A 19,259-nucleotide genomic window follows, 5' to 3' on the forward strand; every position below is an offset into this window, starting at 1 on the left:
CTTGAATTCTTTAGTCATTGGTAATATCAGAGATTAAGAAATTATACCGTGGGAAAATTTGCGGTGAACAGGCAGTTCTAAAAAGTTTTTGAAATATATATAGGAAAATTTCAAAGAAAATGGACGACTTTCAACATTTTTTTTAGAAAAAAAAACGTATTCGTGTTCCTGGGGTCGAAATATACCTCTGAAAATATATGCACTTATTTAACACTCACCCTGTATATGTTTTTATTGTTTACAATTCTTTGTAAACAAATTTAGTCAAAAAATCTACGAAAAACCGAGTGTTACGTTTTAGGCAGTAGTAAAAAATGGCATAAACAGCTCTGTTGAGAAAGAAGGTTCGATAAAAAGATCCTGAAAGTGGGGAATATTTTTTTGGTCGCGTTGTTGCTTTTAAGCTAAGATTACATTGGCACGTGCTTGGATCACAGTATGCGATTCAGTTAGACATTTCGAATTATAGACAGTACGTGGATATACACGAAATATATAATATTTTGCCAAACAAGACGAGTCGCACACAAATGAATTTATAATTTTTAAATATGTATACCTCCTATGGCACTTTTGTTATTTGCGGTTAAATCCAATTATTACTTTCCATGTACATAGATTAAAAAGCGTAAATATTTAATATTGCGAAAATTTTGTTTTAAAACATATTTTTACTAAAATGTACAGATTTTGTGTCAATCAAAAGTAGTAAAGGTAACTTAAAATATATTGCATACATGATTAGCTTAAAAAATTGGCGCCGGGAGGCACGTATAGCCACCCATACTAAAATATATTAATAAGAAGTTAGTAGGCAGTTCTTTTAGTTTCAATGTAAAGGAATTTTTCCAATTTTTTTTTATCTCAAAAACTGCGACTTTGACTGATTTTGATGTAATTACAAATTTTGTTGCAAATATTATTCCTAATATTAAATTGAAAACCACGTTTCGCTAGCTGTAACTAACTGTAATTTTGGAGTTACGATTTTTAAAAATTTTTAACCCCCTTCCATACCCCCTTACACACAACCCCCACCCCCACCAAAAACTAATGGCCAGATTCTCGGGTACCACAATATTTTTGTGCCAAATTTGGTTAAAATCGGTTTAGCGGTTTTTGAGTTATCGTGTTACAGACGGACAGACAGACAGACACCATGGAAATATTTTGTATTTAGGTCATTTATGACCCAAATAACTCATTTTGAGTGAAATTAAAAAAAAACTTTTTTTTGCCGATCTTCATAGCCTACCCGAGCCTACCATACCTGTTGGTATGGTCGGATAAAAATTATCACTTCAGTCAAATAACTATTTAGTCATCGTGTATATTTTTTATCAATAGTGACATGTATTGAATATTTCCATTCCAAATATCTTGAAAACGGTTGATTGTACCGATATTTACCTAGAGACAACTTTTACGGAAATATTTTACGGTATATTTTTCATTCAGTAGTTTTATACACCCGTGGGGCGAGAAAAAATTGTTATAAAGGCGGCGAACGAATTCTGTAGGGGCGGCAAACCTCCCTCCTAGAGGCTCTCCGCCCCGGGCGCTTCTAACCCACGCTACGCCACTGTTTGTACAGGTACGGACGAAAAATGATTACTCTTCATATCAGTTTAAAACAAACTTCATATCTTCTTCATATCACTTTGAAACTTCAAAGCTCTGTATCTCGGAAATGAAGCCATTTTAGGATATAAATTTATACGAACTTTTTTACTTATTTTTATCTGCGGATTATGCTGCAAAACTTTCCCGAATAATTGAAACGATAATCCCAATAGGTCGTTACATTTACAATTTACAATTAGGTGTTCGGATTAAATTGGTTCAACTGTACTTTATTTACAAGCTTCTACAAATGTTGGTAAACCTGTTTGGTATTTTTTCTTTGGTTTGTACGCGTCTTTAGCATTCAGTTGAAAACTGTTGAATCACTCGTTATTATAACCACAAACCCTTTTTAATCTCAGTTTATCTACTGTTCGCATATTTGCTTATACTTCGCTGGTTTTGACAGAACAAAATCGAAAATATCAAATAAAATGGCTATTTTTCTGTTATCAAAAACAGAACAGTTATGAAATTTATCTTTTGGAAAAAATTTCAAATGACCCTATTTTTCTTTTGCAATCTGGCGTGTTCTGTGCTTTCTCTGTATTTCACAGTTTTTTACAGGCACAATACCCTAGAAAAATATACCTACGTTTTTAAAAATCGTTATAAACTATTTGTGCTAGAAAACAAGAAATTTTTGACCAAGGCAATTGTAGATTTTATATGTTCTATTCGTCAGTTTTTAATGACAATTTATAACTACCTATATGGACATATCCCTTATTAATATTCTCAAATATTTAAAAAAATCGATAATTTTTGGATTTAAATGTTTTTGAATGCCGATTGCTTTGACAGAAAGGTTTGGTATTATCTATTTTAGAAACAGTTCTTCTTATACTTTATTGTCATATTATACATGATATAAATGTAAATTATCTGTAGCTTGACTACTTTGCAAGTAAATTCAGTTATAAATGTTTTAAAAATATATCTATTATATATGTTGGAGGCAGATGCCGAATTCGGCCTATGTCCGAAATAATTAGGCATATGGCGATTTGTCCATACTAAACTTGCCAGATGCGTCCAACTTCGTGGTTAGAATTTTTTTTTTTAGAATTTAGAATGAGTGGGAGGGGGGTTAATCACTTCGACCTTACAGATCCATTGTGTCCCCCTTTCTTGAATCATAACTCATCATACAGTCCCAGGGCTTTGACAAAAGCCAGTATCTGGGACGGTTTTATAGAGGGTAGTTCTCCATCTCCAATATCAGTCGTACCAAAATTCATGGCACGAATGGTTGTCGTCTCGGCACACTCAGTGATGAGGTGTACTGGTGTTTCACCATCTTCCCCACAGAATCTGCATTCGCCGTTTCTTCTTAGTTTCAATCTACTGAGGTGTTCATTGAGGAGACAGTGTCCTGTTAAAACCCCGTGACAATCCGAAGATTGTTCTTACTCAGACCCAGGAAGATCTGTGATTTTTCTTGATCATAAGCCCTCAGAAACTTCTTCGAGTGTCCTAGACCATTGCAAGATTTCCATTCTAGGTTGCGGATGGAATCTTCCAAGTTCTTGAGTTCCGCCTTGAGTTGGTTACCACTTGGAAAGCAGAACGCTTCTGGTCCAGTTAGTGGAGTGTTCGCTCCTTTCCTAGCTAGATTATTTGCTTTTTCATTGCCTTCTATCCCTTGGTGAGCAGGCACCAAGTGTAGGAGGACTTTGTTTTCTTTGCCTAATTTATTCAGCTTCTCTATGCATTCTTTGACCAATTTCGAATTGATTGATACTGAGTTGATCGCCTTTAATGCTGCTTGACTATCAGATAAGATGGCTATTTCTTGTTTCCGATAGTTCCTATCTAAGATAAGTTGTACGCATCTCTCGATAGCGTAGATTTCTGCCTGTAGGATACTAGGGTAGTGCCCATTGGTTCGGAGTATTTAGCTCTCGGCCCAAACACTCCGATCCCTGTTCCCGTATTGGTTTTGGAAGCATCAGTATACCAAGTTATGGTATGGTCTTTTAACTGCTGGGCAAGCGTTTCGCTCTTCCAATCCTTCTTATTGCTCAATACTACATTGACATGTTTGTCAAAGTTGTACGTTCTTGGCATATCGTCCACTGGGAGTTGCAGAAGTGGTATTTCCTTTTGAGGGTGTTCCAAGCCCCTGATCTGACAATTCTCCCAGTACTAATTCCGTTAGTGACCATTCTAATCATTGTCGCATTGGCATATCTACCAATGACAATATGCAGTGGTGTTAGATCTAGAATGACCTCCATTGCTGCTGTTGGACAGGTTCTCATGGCTCCTGTGATGCAAACACATGCTAGTCTCTGGACTTTGCATAGGTTTAGCCTTGCCGTCCGTTGCTCTACGTTGTTTTGTGTACCAGGCAACTGCTCCATAAGTAATCATGGGTCTTACTATCATGGTATACATCCAGCGCAAAATGTTAGGGGAGCAGCCCCATCTATTTCCGGCCAGTCTTCTGCATATCATGAGAGCCTTTATGGCTTTGCTGGTAGTGTTCTTAATATGCCTGTTCCACAGGAGTTTACTGTCCAGGGTTATTCCCAGGTATTTAACTTCCTGTGTTGGCAGTATTTCCTTTCCATCTAGTTGGATTCTTTTCAAGTTTTTCAGACTTCGCCTTCTGGTGAATGGCACTATCGCGGTTTTGTCTGAGTTGATACTCAGCCCGACAGTCCTACACCATCTCTCAGTGATACGGAGTCCTCTTTGGATAATATCACACAAGGTGCCTTCATGTTTCCCCCGAGCGATCATGACTATGTCATCTGCATACCCAATGCAGTGTATTCCCGCTAGAGTTAATTCATCTAGTAGTTCATCCACCACCAAGCTCCACAGCAAAGGGGAGGTTACTCCACCTTGTGGAGTTCCTTGCGTTGTTTTAACAGCTACAGTTTTGGTGCCCATCTGAGCCTCTGCTGTTCGTGTTGACAGCATTTCCCAAAACCAGCGAATAATAGTTCTGTTCACCCCTCTTGTTTCTAGAGATCGCCTGACCACCTTATGTGGTATATTGTCAAACGCCCCCGCAATATCCAAGAAGGCACAAATTGCTGTTTCTTTGCTATCCAGACTTGTCTGTATTAGCTCCGTTAATTGGTACAGAGCAGTTTCTGTGGATCTGCCCGTTCTATATGCATGCTGACTATCATGCAGTGGTTTAACCTTTAGATGATTTTCTCCAATATGGTTGTCAACTACTTTCTCCAGCGTTTTTAGTATGAACGATGTGAGACAAATAGGCCTAAATGATTTGGGATTTGTCCAGTCAGTTTTGCCTATTTTGGGTATGAAGATTACTTTTGCTCTTCTCCATGTGGTTGGTATATATCCCATCGCTAGATTGCTTCTTGTAATGCTTAGTAGATGGTGAGTAGTTATTTGCTGACCCTCCTTTAGAAGGGCAGGAAAGATCCCATCCTGGGCTGAAAGGTGTCGATCGCCCATTTCAGCTTTTGTTCTGTTATTACTAGCTTGGCCACTTCCCAATCTTCCCTGCAAGGATTGTGGTTATAAATAGTCTTTATATAACTTCTTTGCGGAGGGGATTAATCTTTTTTTGGTATAATATAACTACAAAAGATTAACACCCGCCGCCGCCGCATGGAAGTTGAAACCAATGCAATCAAAACTCTTCCGCGTAACTTTGTGGATATAGGTAAGTATATTTAATTATAATCGCCATATGTCTAATTATTTCGGACATAAGCCGAATTCGGCATCTGCCTCCAACATATACACTCACCGGCGAAAAAAACCGGCCACTAAAAACTTGTCCCAATTTCAAAGTTGGATTTCTCGCGAACCACACATTAGATATTGATGATTTTTTTAAATTGTAAATTGATTCCTTCTTAACAGATGCTACGTCGGAAATTTATATTCCGAATTAATTTTGAGCATATACAGGGCACAACAATAAGACGAAGTTTTTTGCCCGAAATTTGTAACACCCTGTAGGGTGCAGCAGCTGTAGTAGCTATTGCTAAATCAAATCACATTGTAGCCTCATCTCTAGTGAGCATTTTGTTTTATTAATCACGACATTATCTCTGTTTGTATTGAAGATACACGAACGTCTCGGAAAAATGATTCGCAGGCAAAACCGCGATTCATCTGTGAAAAGGACTTTAGTCCATTGCTCAATATCCCAATTTACATGGAAACGCGCAAACTGAAGACGTGCTCGACGATATCTTGGAAGTAGCTGGGGTCCTGTGGCAGGTCCTACTTGCAGACAAGCTCTTTTCTTTTAGTCTTCGTCGGGTTGTTCTCTCACTGACTTGAGTTCGACGCACGGCTTATAGCAGATGTTGGTTTTGAAACGCTGTAATTCTACGATTTCGTAAATTATTCAGGACAATAAAGCGGTCGTCAATTGCATTTGTCTTCCGTTTTCTTCTGGAACCCACTCGACTGGTGAAATTTCCCGTTTCCATATACCGATTCCAGTCATCCTGGACTGTTGTTCGAGATATACCCATGGTATCGGACACATAACGTTGACTTCGGCATTTTTTAATTTGTCAACCGTTGCCTTCATTATTTACACTTAAAACTTTCTGCCTGCGAAGCATTTTTCAAAGCAGCGTATCTTCAATACAAACAGAGATAATGTCGTGATTAAAAAAAAACAAAATGCTCACAAAAGATGGGCTACATTAGCAATAGCTATTGCTAATGTAGCCCATCTTGATTGAGCAATACAAGCTACTACAGCTGCTGCACTCTACAGCGTGTTACAAAGTTCGGACAAAAAACTTATCTTATTGTTGTGCCCTGTATATCGCTCAAAATAAATTTGGAATAAAAAATTTTGACGTAGCATCCGTAAAGAAAGAATTAATTTACGATTTAAAAAAAATCATCAAAATCTAATGAGTGTTTCGCGAGAAATCCAACTTTGAAATTAGGACTAGTTTTTTGTGGCAGGTTTTTTTTTGCCGGTGAGTTTAGTTAAGAATGGTTATCATACTTTTTATTATTTTTTTAGCGAAATCATATTTGAGTAAATTGAAATAGAATAAAAAAATATTATTTTACATATTTATATTTGATCAATGTGATCTGGAAACTTTATACGTTTTTAAGTCTATCAACTCAGTAACTATCAATTCGAAGTTGGTCAAAGAATGCCTAGAGAAGTTCAACAAATTAGGGAAAGAAAATAAAGTCCTATTCTGGGTGCTCGCTCACCAAGCTAAAAGCTAAATAACCGTCATTCTACAGCAACAATTTTCTGTGATTTTTCTAAGGTGTTTGACTGTGTAAATCATAAGATCCTAATTAATAAACTGCAGCACTATGGGCTCAGGGGAACATCTCTCGAATGGTTTAAGTCGTATCTGAACAGAAGTCAACTTTTGAGGGTGGATACCACGTTGTCTTCTAGCAAGCCAATAGAATGTGGAGTACCTCAAGGCTCAGTACTAGGCCCTATTTTGTTTCTTATTTTTATTAAAGACATTGCTAACATAAACATCAGTGGTAAAATATGTCTTTTTGTGGACGATACTAGCCTCACTTGGAGCAACAAGGACATCACGGCACTTCAGAGGATTATATCAAATGATTTAATCACCATTTGGTGCGATTCGAACCTCCTGAGTCTCAACATTTCTAAAACTAAAGCTATGTCGTATAAAAACTCGCTACAGCCTTTTGTACTTAACAACACCACCATTGACGTCGTAAAATCTGTAAAATTCTTAGGGCTTGTTGTAGACAATTCTCTAAAATGGGACATGCATATCGACGCTTTGTCGAAAAAATTAAGCTCTGCCTATTTTGCATTAAGATCTGTTTCTAAGGAGCTTAACTTGTCAGTGGCTAGAACTATTTATTATGCACTTTTAGTCGCACCTCAGATATGCCCTTCCATTCTGGGGTACGTGTTGTGCGACTCAATTTGACCGCATTTTTAAGCTCCAGAAGAGAGCTGTTCGATATTCACTGGGACTAAACAGCAGAACTCATTGTCAGGACTTTTTTAAAAAATTAAAAATATTAACTCTTCCTTCCTTATTTATATTTGAATCCGTTTGCCTAATACGTAGCTTTCAAAACTCTGAGAGTGTATGATGAGTTATAACTCGTTATAACACAAGAAAGGGGAACACACCGCGATCTGTAAGGTCGCGGTTTTATTAATTAACCCCCTCCTAAACATTCTACATTCTACAAGTCTATATCTAAACCTGTTGTAGATAAAGTACGTCTACTGGATCTGTGTCTATGAAAGGAATGCAAACAAAAACATTTAAATAAACAGCCAATATGTTTTATAAATCCCTACCTAAATAGTAGTGGCAGAGCATTAATTTCATTGGCTATATACTTGCAAATTTGTATCTGATAACTTGAGACAGTAGCGCAATAGAAGAATCTTCGGAAATAACCTTTTAGGTATCTAATAATTTTATTATTTTCTATAATTTACCTTTTTTGGTAAATAGTATAGCATACATAGTATTTTTCCAGACGGAAAAATATCCCTCAAATATTTCTATACATAATGAAAAATGATAATTGATGAAAATGACATAATATTATATTGTATAAGAAATTATAAATCAGCCTATAGTTTCTTAAACAATATGTAATTTTCAATTGTTATTAAAGATTATGAATATTTGAGAGATATTTTCTGGAAACATGTTTCTTATGTGAATAGATTAACTAAATTTTATGTTAGCAGCATTTATGAAATTTGTCAAAATCTTTAACCTATGTCATAGAATATTCCTAATTTTTTTAAACATACTTTTTTTTCCTGTACTTATTATATATTAATTTCCTTATTTATTTTTTTCAGAAATGTTTCGCTTTGGGATCTTAACAGGTAATTTTAGACATTAATCTAATTATTTTAATCGTTATAAGTAATTATTTAAATATTTGTTTCTTATATTAGATGTACAACGTGTGCAAATTAATCTATGAGAAAAAATTCTGTATGTGATTTTTTGAAATTCAGGGGGCTGCCAAAAAGGGGGCCGCTGGCCAAAAATAAAAAATACGGGTCACCTATTTTTTTCAAGAATCTATGACCAAATTTTGTTGCATTAATTTCCGGACACCCTGTACAAGGTGTTCAAAAAAACATGTGTGCCATCTCTCGTGGGGAGATTCCTCACGTAAAAATAAGATTTATTTTTCATATCAACATAGGTCCGATTCTGCTTTGTTTAGTAGCTACAGTCTTAACCTTTCCATTTATTATAATTTTCTTCCAAGTACTTTTAGTGATTTGAATGAAATTTTGGGGGTAAAAGTTACTATAAGTGTATAATAAATAAAATAATAAATTCAACAGAGACGTGCGTATGGGTTATCACTGGAATATTTAAAAAAAAACATGTGCGCCACTGACTTTTTTTTTTTTAATATGGAAATTGTTTAGGCCGTTTAATGCCAATTAAAAGTTATCTCTTGATATTTTGTCCAATTCGGCCTCCTTGTTTTTGGATGAGATAAACGCAATTTTATTAATCACAATCAATAACATTAAAATTAAAATAAAATTAATAAATTATATATTTTACCTTTAATTCTTTATTAAATATTATTATTATTAGTTATTATTACTATTAGTCCAACATACAGTAATTTGAAATAAAAAAATAATGGTATTTAAAATAATTACAAAAATCCTGATTTTAAAAAGTTTTAACATCCTGTAACTCTAAAACTATGCATTTCCATACCCATGTTTATAGGAACTTTTTTTTTCATATTTTTTGATGATGAATCAATAAGTACTTATTTATAACTTTCGCAAGTTAATGATATTAAAATTTTTTAAAGGACGCTATTAGACTTGGATCAAGGCAAATTAATAAAATTGCGTTTATCTCATGAAGGAGGCCGAAATCGACAAAATATCAAGAGACAACTTTTAATCGGCAATGAATTGCTTACACTATATTGCTCACAAGAGAAAAAAAATCGGTGGCGTACATGCTTTTTTTTACAAAAATATTCCAGATCACCCATATACACGTGCCTGGTGAATATGTCGACACTTTTTTAGCTTTAAAATATGGCGCATTTAGAGTTACGTTTACCGTCCAAATTTCATTCGAAACGCCGGAGGAAAATTATAATAAATCGAAAAAGTATTAAGACTTTAACACCCTGTAGCTACGATACAAAGCAGAATCAGACCTATGTTAATATGAAAAATAAATCTTATTTTTACGGGAGGAATCTCTCCACGAGAGATGGCACATGTTTTTTTAAACACCCTGTATAATTGTACTCTTTCTACCAACTATAGTGAGCACAACCTGCAGTCAGCATCCAGAAAAGGACACGGCTGGACCAAAATTGGAAGGCGAAATAATCACATCATTTCCCCAATCTCGAGTAACCTTCAAAAAAATAGTCGCCGACGACAAACGTCAGATCGTCAACGCTTTGACGGATGTTGTCAATGATGTTGTCAACCCGTGCGACGTTTTATTTACAGTTGGAGGCACTGGATTTGCTCCCAGTGACGTCACGCCGGAAGCCACAAGAGAAGTTATTGAAAAGGAAGCTGTGGGTCTAGTGCATGCCATTATTTCGAAGAGTTTGGGTAAGTTTTATTTTGGATTAATAAATAAACGCAAGGTTAAATGGGTTCTTTAATATTAGCGGATTATAGTGTGGCCGGTAATTTTAAAGGACTAGAAATAAAATATATAAATATTTATAATATACTAGATACTGAAAATAGAAATAACCCTGAAAAAAAACAAATAAAAATCTAAAAAAATACAATGGAAAACTTAATATTCACATTGAACCTCAATCCAATCATTTAAGAAATAATGTAAATATTTTGAAATATTTTAAAAAGGTATCATTTTTAAATTTTACTCCTAAGAAGACAATATACTATTTTTTTCAAAGGTCACGAAACCCTAGCCTGAATGTGGGAGACTGGCTTACACTAAGCAGGAAGGTGGAGAAGAATGGCCAAACCATCGCCTTCTCCATCGACTTAGCGTTTTTTAGTGCCCTTGGGCAGACCCAGTTCAAGGCTTACTATAAGCTCGGACGGGTCTTCTTCCGGGCACCGACGGGCGCTGAGTCTCGAAATGAGGGTCGTCCAGGCGAACCTGCACCACAGTAGGGCAGCTTCGGCTGTCCTCTGTAAGGTAATGGAGACCTGTGACATTGCCTTGATACAAGAACCCTGGATAAATCAGGGTCAAATAAAAGGCCTAAAGGGAGTCGGGGTGGAACTTATATACAGTAGAACCTCTGACAGACCTAGGACCTGCATATTAATTAAAACACACTTAAAAGTACTGCCCTTACTAAAATTCTGCAACAGGGATCTGACAGCGGTACACATAAGAACGAACGGAGAAGGGCCGAAGCACATTATAATCGGATCGGCTTATCTTCCTTTCGATGACCCTGATCCACCACCACCAGAGACTGTGGAAGAGCTAGTGAGGTACTGCAGAGGAAATGGATCTCAGTTGATCATTGGCTCGGACGCAAATGCGCACCACACTTTCTGGGGAAGCACAGACACAAACCCTAGAGGCGAAGCTCTGCTGCAATTCTTTATGGCAAATAATTTAGACGTAATGAATAAAGGTAACAGGCCTACTTTTGTGACCACACAAAGGCAGGAAGTTATAGATCTAACATTAGCCACCACTTTTGTTAGCAATTTCATAAAAAACTGGAGTGTGTCAGAGGAGGAGAGTTGCTCGGACCACAAACACATAAGGTTTGAAATCTCGGGAATACAAAGGACCGTAGAAACCTACCGTGATCCTCGGAATGCAAATTGGGAAGCCTTTGGGGCAGACCTAACTAGCAAACTGACGAGTATCAAATCAATGGTAAGGAATGCGACTGAGGTGGAACTGGTCGCGGAGCAATTGACTGACGCGATCAGATCTTCTTTTGAGGAAAACTGCCCCCAGACTGTCAGAAGCCACAAACGGGCAACACCCTGGTGGACCGTCCAGCTAGAGGCAAGGAGAAGGCAGGTAAGGAAAAACTGGAATAGGGCAAAAAGATCCGGCGATTGGGGGGAATATAAGACCTCTTTGACCGAATATAACAAGGAACTGAAGAGAGCAAAGAGATTATCTTGGAGGAGGTACTGCGAGGGCATTGATAGTACCTCAGAATGTGCCAGACTTCAAAAAATACTCTCTAAGGACTCTCAGACCTCAATTAACTCTCTTGTAACTAGTGCAGGAGAATACACATCCACTGGGAAAGAGACGCTGACCGAACTCTTTCGGGTACACTTTCCCAGATCAATAGCCTTGGAGCAATCCCCAGAAACCTGGAAGAGTAGTGGACTTGAGAACTTCTCACGAGAAGAGCCTCAAGGGAAGACTGGCAGGTTTCAAAAAGGGTGATTGACCAATCAAAGATAAAATGGGCTATAAGCTCATTTGAGCCATACAAATCACCGGGACCGGACGGTATTTGTCCAATAATACTCCAGAAAGGACCAGACCTACTGACGAGCAAACTGTACACTACTAAGAGCTAGTCTGGCCTTAGGATATATACCGAGAATTTGGAGGCTGACCAGGGTAGCTTTTATACCCAAGAATGGGCGTCTGGACTATTCTACGGCAAAGGCTTTTAGGCCCATCAGTCTTATGTCATTCGTACTAAAGGCTCTTGAGAAACTAATGGACAGGTATGTTAGGGATGAAATAATGGGAAAAAGACCATTTCACCAAGACCAACATGCCTATACAGCAGGACGATCAACCGAATCGCCACTCTATCAGCTAGTAAGCAAAGTGGAGTCGACGTTCAAAACAAGAGAAGTGCTTTTAGGGACATTCCTCGACATAGAAGGGGCGTTTGATAACACCTCATTTCAGTCACTGACGAGAACTACAAGGAACCTCGGATTAGAGGAGACCTGCTGCAGGCGGATAGACTGCATGCTCAAAAGTCGAGTGGCATATACCACCCTCCTAAATGAGACTGTTGCAGTCCGGGTGGCGGGAGGATGCCCGCAGGGGGGAGTTCTCTCCCCTCTGCTGTGGAATCTCGTTATGGACGGACTGCTTAATAGTCTCAACAGGGCTGGTTTCAACACTTTTGGATATGCAGACGATTTGGTCGTGTTAGTCAGAGGTAAGTTTAACACAACAGTAAGGGAGCGAATGCATAGGGCCTTGAAGATTGTGGAATTATGGGTGACACGGAAGGGACTAAATATTAGTCCTACAAAGACCGTAATAATCCCCTTCACCAAGCGCAGAATACTTGAGGGACTAGGCCCTCTAAGACTCTGCGGTGATGAGATTCCTCTCTCGGGGGAGGTCAAGTATCTAGGAATCACGCTTGATACCAAACTGACCTGGAACCGACATTTGGAAAATGTCACAAGGAGGGCAGTGACTACCCTAGCGGTAGTCAGACGCCTTCATGGAAAAAATCTGGGGCCTTAGACCACAGATGGTGCACTGGCTGTACACTGGAGTGGTGAGGCCTTCAGTAACATATGCATCCTTGGTATGGTGGCCTAAGGTAATGCAACAAACAACAATGCTCAGCCTCAGCAAGGTGCAAAGACTTGCTTGTCTGAGCATAACAGGGGCGATCAAATCAACGCCCACTGCATCAATGGAGGCGCTTCTGGACCTTCCGCCTCTTCACATAGTGATCCAGGCGGAGGCAAGAATGGGACTCTATCGACAACAAAGTTTCTTGTCTCTGGGAAATAGGACAGAAACAGGACACTAAAAGATGGGAAATCCTATCGGGGGACCTCTACTCCAAATAAGATCGGACCAAATGACCCCTCTTTATCACTATCACAAACCATTCGAGGTGAACAAAATGGATCGAGGAATGTGGACAGATATAACATTCCTTCAGGATGGACTAACCTGGTATACAGACGGGTCAAAGACCGCTGAAGGAACAGGAGCTGGAGTATTTCGGGAAAGACCAAGGGTAAGTTTATCGTTTTCCTTGGGTAAAGACTCAACCGTATTCCAGACAGAAATCTTCGCCATTCTACGATGTGCGAAAGAAAACAATAGAAGAGCTTATTCAGATAAGCTCATCAATATATGCTCAAACAGACAGGCGGCACTTGGGGCGCTTATGAGCCCAAAGGTATCGTCGAGACTCGTCTGGGAATGCCTAGGTGAACTGGAAGCTATGGCTCGACGGAACAGAATTAAATTATTCTAGGTGCCGGGCCACAGCGGCATCCAAGGCAACGAAAAAGCCGATGAGCTAGCTAGGCAAGGATCATCGGCATCTTATCTTGGTCCAGAGCCAGTACTGGGAATACCCAAATGTATGGCCCGTAGTGCACTAAAACTCTGGATCAGGAAAAAGCAGAATGTCCACTGGAGAAACCGACACGGGCACAGGCACAGCAAGGCTTTTATCCAAGGACCTAGCTCCAAAACCGCAAAAGAACTGCTAATGCTTAGCAGGAATAAATTGCGGATTACAACAGTCCTCTTGACAGGACATATGGCTGTCAAGTGTTACCTGAACAAGCTCAATCTGTATCAAGGAAGTCTTTGCTGCAGACTTTGCGCTAAAGATCCTGAAACAGCGGAGCACATAATATGTCACTGCGAGCTCTGGATCGCAAGCGACATTTTTATTTGGGAAAGCTAGGCTAGAACCGGAGGAACTATGCTCCCATCCTATCAAGGACCTGCATAAGTTAGTGCAGGGCACAGGGATAGGAGAATGGGTGCAGATATAGAAAGGGGACAAACACAATAGGCCTCACAGGTCGCAGTGTTTCCGGCAGAGGACGGCCCCTTATTGTGGAGAAAAAAAAAGGTCACGAAAATATTAAATTTTGTGACATGACTGATAATATAAAAAACTAATTTTAACCAAGACATAAAAGTAAATCGCATAACGCGCTTTTACGCATAAGCAAAAATACGAAAATTTATAATTATTCTGACATAAAGTGTCAAATTCAACGAGCCTTAACCCTAGTTTTTAAATACCTATATAATTACTTACAAGGTATTACTTTTAAATATTATAAATATTATAATAATTAAAAATAAATAATAATAAACAACGCTTTATTGTACAAAAAGCCAAAATAGCTTCATCGACAAAGCATTTACAAAACAAACAAAAGCACAAAAAAAATACAAATAATCATACAATACAAATCAATTCAAAAAAATTTACGTCATTATAATTACAAATAAAACATACATGGACATTGCAGAACACAGGCGTATCAATAAAATTTTACAAAAGGAAAATTGCAAATGGACAAAATCAAGTAAGAATTATAAAATATTAAATATTAAATACTAGATCTTTAACCAGTGTGTGAGATGATCAAGATTTTAGAATTCAAAATTGTTCATGATTAAACATCAACAAAAAAGTTGTTTACCGCATATAGGGCTCTCTCCAGTAAGTATGATTTCAGAGCTTTGCGAAATGTGGGAAAGAATGAAAGTGACTTGATATTCAAAGGCAGATGATTGTACATTTTTTTGGCATTGTACAGTATTGAGCCTTTAACTAGTTCTGAGCTTGGGGTTAGCAGATAAAGATCGTGCTCCGCATTCCTAAGTGGATAGTTGTGAGATGGCCCTTCCGGAATAGCAGATATGTGCTTGCAGATTAAGCAAACGGATTCAAAAATGAATAAGAAAGGAAGAGTCAGTATTTTGAAATTTTTAAGGTAATTCTGGCAGTGAGTTCCACTGTTCAGTCCCATTTGAAATTGTTTAAAAAATTATTTGTGACGATTGCACAAAATAGCATGTTCTATTCGGAGTAAAAATGACTTTTTTGCCTCACCTGTTATAGCCGGAGACCTGGCGACATATTTAGAGAACATATCGTCCCATTGCTGCCAAAAGACACACACTAACTTACTTTTTATTACTTCCGAGAAAAATGCGTCTAAAGAAGAATTGCATTGCATAAAGATGTTATAGTTAATAGCCAGAAATAGTCAGAAATCGTAGTTAATGACTTTTGCAATCGATTCTCCGATTCAAAACATAGTTAGTGATTGAATTTGGTTGTTCGGAAAAATGTTATTTTGATGTTAAAACACCTTACAACTCGGCTTTGATCAAAAAGTCAATACTATAATAATATAAGCAGCGTATAAGTGAGACGCGCGCAGCATTATTATAATAGCCTAAGATCTGACGACATATTTAGAGAATATATTTTAGGCAAGTTAGAATAACAAAAAAAATAAAGTTTAATAACTTGTGAACCCAGAATCCTAAGTCTGGCTGGGGGGTTGGGGGTATTTCGCTACTGCGCAACCCATAACATTTGCAAAAAATAAATCCAAAAAACATTCTTTAGGCAACTTGAAATTTGTTTATTCTTAAATTTTAGCATCTATTTAACCTAGAAATAAGTATGCCAGACTTTTTTTTCGGGTTTAAAGTGTAACCCGACCATTCCAAATATGTTTAATTATTATACCTGGAAAACATACTTTAGGCCTTCTAAAATTTTTACAGCGTGTTTATTAGATGATATTAAAAAATATGTGTTAATTGCCAAACGAATTCAACGGGTTTTAATACTTGCCTGACGTGAATAAAGATTTTCGGCAGCCGATGCGGCTGACGTAACAGTATTTTGGAGTACTTCAAATTTTCCTAAAAACAATTTTTTTCGGTTTCATTCCAATTATTTGCAGGCTTTTGTTTATGAACTTTTTTTACTAGTGACAAAGTTATTGTTTATGAACATGGTTTAAAATTTAAAGAAGTGGTTTTACCAGAAGACGTAATCCCGGCAAAAGGGTACCATGTACAGTGCTAAAAAAATAAGTATTCTGGAATTTTATTAAAGTACCATTGTTAATCTTTCTACATAGATTCAAAAGTAAGTAAAAGTGCTTTACTTTTATGCTTAGGCGTTAAAATGACTTTTTTATATTGTCAATCAGGTCGCAAAAATTAATAATAATATAATATGTCACACAAAAGTATAATAATAATTATACTTTTTTGACGTTTGAAAAAAATATATTTTATATTATGCTAATTTTAAATAATTATTATTTGTCTTTTTATTCTTTCAGATACGAAATACTTAAATTAAAAAGTCTTCTTATTGAAAGGATTTCAATCATACATTTTTATTAGAAAATGTTTCTTTTTATTTATTCAATATTAGTTAGTTTTTTTTTAAATTTTTACTACTCCAAAATGCTGTTACGTCAGCCGCATCGGCTGCCGACCAGGTCTCAATAAACTATCTTTCTCGCGCTTATAGATACTCATAAGATTTTCTTATCGCGCTCATTTAAAATCTTTATTCGCGTCTGGCAAGTATTGAATCCCATTGAATTCGTCTGGCAATTAACACATATTTTTTAATATCTTCTAATAAACACGCTGTAAAAATTTTAGAATGCCTAAGGTATGTTTTCCAGGTATAATAATTAAACATATTTGGAATGGTCGGGTTACACTTTAAACCCGAAAAAAAAGTCTGGCATACTTATTTCTAGGTTAAATAGATGCTAAAATTTAAGAAGAAACAAATTTCAAGTTGCCTAAAGAATGTTTTTTGGATTTATTTTTTTGCAAATGTTATGGGTTGCGCAGTAACGAAATACCCCCAACCCCCCAGCCAGACTTAGGATTCTGGGTTCACCAGTTAATAAACTATACATTTTTAGTTATTCTAGCTTGCCTAAAATTTGTTCTCTGAATATGTCATCAGCTCTTAGGCTATTAGAGGTACAGCCTCACAAAACGTATCATTTTTACTCTTAATAAAATAACATACTATTAATTAATAGTTTTGTGGTGTAGTACAGTATCCTTGCCAAGTAATGACTTCTAGGGCTTAAACTCGCCAAAATTATAAGCGAATGTCATTCCCCAACCGTTTTTGACGCCGTTTTTTTTTCGATCGTATGGTTGTATGGTGCTAGTATTACTGCATAGGTAGATCGACGTAGAATTTGTATACATTTATTAGGTACTAATTCAGATATATTTTTATGCTCCCAGTTTTCGGTGTGTTTTATTTAAAAAAAAATGTGCATTCCTAATCCAAGTTTTTTTGGCTTAAGAAATCTCTTAAGCTTTCTGCTATAGAAATTGCGTATTTTTTCTTGTCCAACAATATTTGCATATTTCTTAAGGATTTTTTAGGGATTGTCCCGTTTTTTAAAAAGCCAGGGAATGTATTTAAATTAGATACATTTATTTGTATAGGGGAAAAGAAAACACAAATTTTATTTAATTAGAGATACAAATCGCTAAGAGAATTAATGATAATTTCAATTCCAAAGTAAGATTAAGAAGATACAACAGGAAAAAACAGAAGATTTTAGAAAAAAAAGAAACACAGTGACTACAATATATATTTTGGTTAGTTTTTTATATCAAGAAGAAATCAAATCAACCTTGTCACGAATTTGCCCATTATGTTGCGTGTCAATTCTTTCAATCTTTACTATAATTGATAAACAAACGCATCCAATGTAACCACCACCTTTACAGTTAATTAGAAATATACTACTAACAACCCTGGTAGGTATATAAAATGCAGTTAATACATATCTCCCTCGTAATCTTAAGAGTCTATTACGCTATATTGTTCGGGTCGCTCTCAGGGGTCGGGTAAAGCGGGCGTGTGGCCGAAGGAAATATGAATTATATTTTAGAAATCTTCTTAAGGGCTTAGCCCGATCCTGTCGTGTTAAGCCATACCTAAAATTCCAAACACACGTGCTTTAATTAAGGCTTGATTAAGGTTTGCAGAGTGTCAGCATTTACCATAAACAGCTAGCAGTTTGTTAAAAAAACATATAAATTATATAGTACTGTAATCACAAAACTTCAATCTATTTCCGTATTGTAACGGAATTTTAAATTATGTCTTTAAATTTAGTGCAAACATAAGGAATATTTTGTTGATGTTTGATCATCAACCTTTTAGTTGTCTCAAATCTTTTTAGTTGGCACATTACTTACTAGGTATAAAATTTAGTACTGATTCCAAACCTATAGTTGTGGTTGTGATATGATGTGTGTTTCTGGCAATTTAAAATAAGTTAATATTTAAACAAACATTTCTGGCTTTCCTGACAGGAGTGTGAACACAAATTTAATAAAGGTATAATGTGGATAATGTTCTGATTATTACAGTTTGCATGGATGTTTTTGTATGTTGTTATTTTTAATAAAGAATGAGTTTTTGAGTATTTCTTTTTCCCTCAGAGGATTGTGTGATCTTTATATATAAATTTTCATAAATTATATCAACAAAATTTATTACCTTATAACTTTTTGCTAAATAGTTTGTAGTTGATACAGTTTAACAGTATACAAAAGAACTATTTCAATAAGATGTTTGAAAATATATAGCTGTTTTTGCACACATCAATTCAATTTGTGATTAACTGTACTGAAGTAAAAACAAATTAAGAGAAATGAGGTGATCTATAAACTATAACATGAAACGCATCATCCTATTTCCAAGTCTTCTATTAATTTCACTTATATTAAGTGAATTAATTACAACTATAATTATTCAATAATCTTGATAATTTTAGGAACTCTCAGATATTGTCAAAACATGAAAACAAAAATTCACTTCCTATAGTTCTTACGTCCCTTTAACTGAAATATAAGAAACAGGGGAGTTAATATTCTCCCTGA

The 19,259-nt window shown here is 36.4% G+C and overlaps 1 protein-coding gene across 3 annotated transcripts in view; it reads left to right on the forward strand.

The window, feature by feature from the left end:
- LOC115874629 (gephyrin) overlaps window positions 1–19,259 on the forward strand; it is a 115,193-nt gene that overhangs the window by 46,152 nt on the left and 49,782 nt on the right. For all 3 annotated transcript variants that reach the window (XM_030889844.1, XM_030889845.1, XM_030889843.1), the window contains exons 2-3: window positions 8,432–8,458; window positions 9,896–10,195. In XM_030889844.1, coding sequence (XP_030745704.1) covers window positions 8,434–8,458; window positions 9,896–10,195 — 325 coding nt within the window. In that variant the 5' untranslated portion in view covers window positions 8,432–8,433. The remainder of the gene's footprint in view (window positions 1–8,431; window positions 8,459–9,895; window positions 10,196–19,259) is intronic.

Source organism: Sitophilus oryzae, unplaced genomic scaffold (genome assembly GCF_002938485.1).
Source record: "Sitophilus oryzae breed Bouriz unplaced genomic scaffold, Soryzae_2.0 scaffold_1297_pilon_pilon, whole genome shotgun sequence".
NCBI lineage: Eukaryota > Metazoa > Arthropoda > Insecta > Coleoptera > Curculionidae > Sitophilus > Sitophilus oryzae.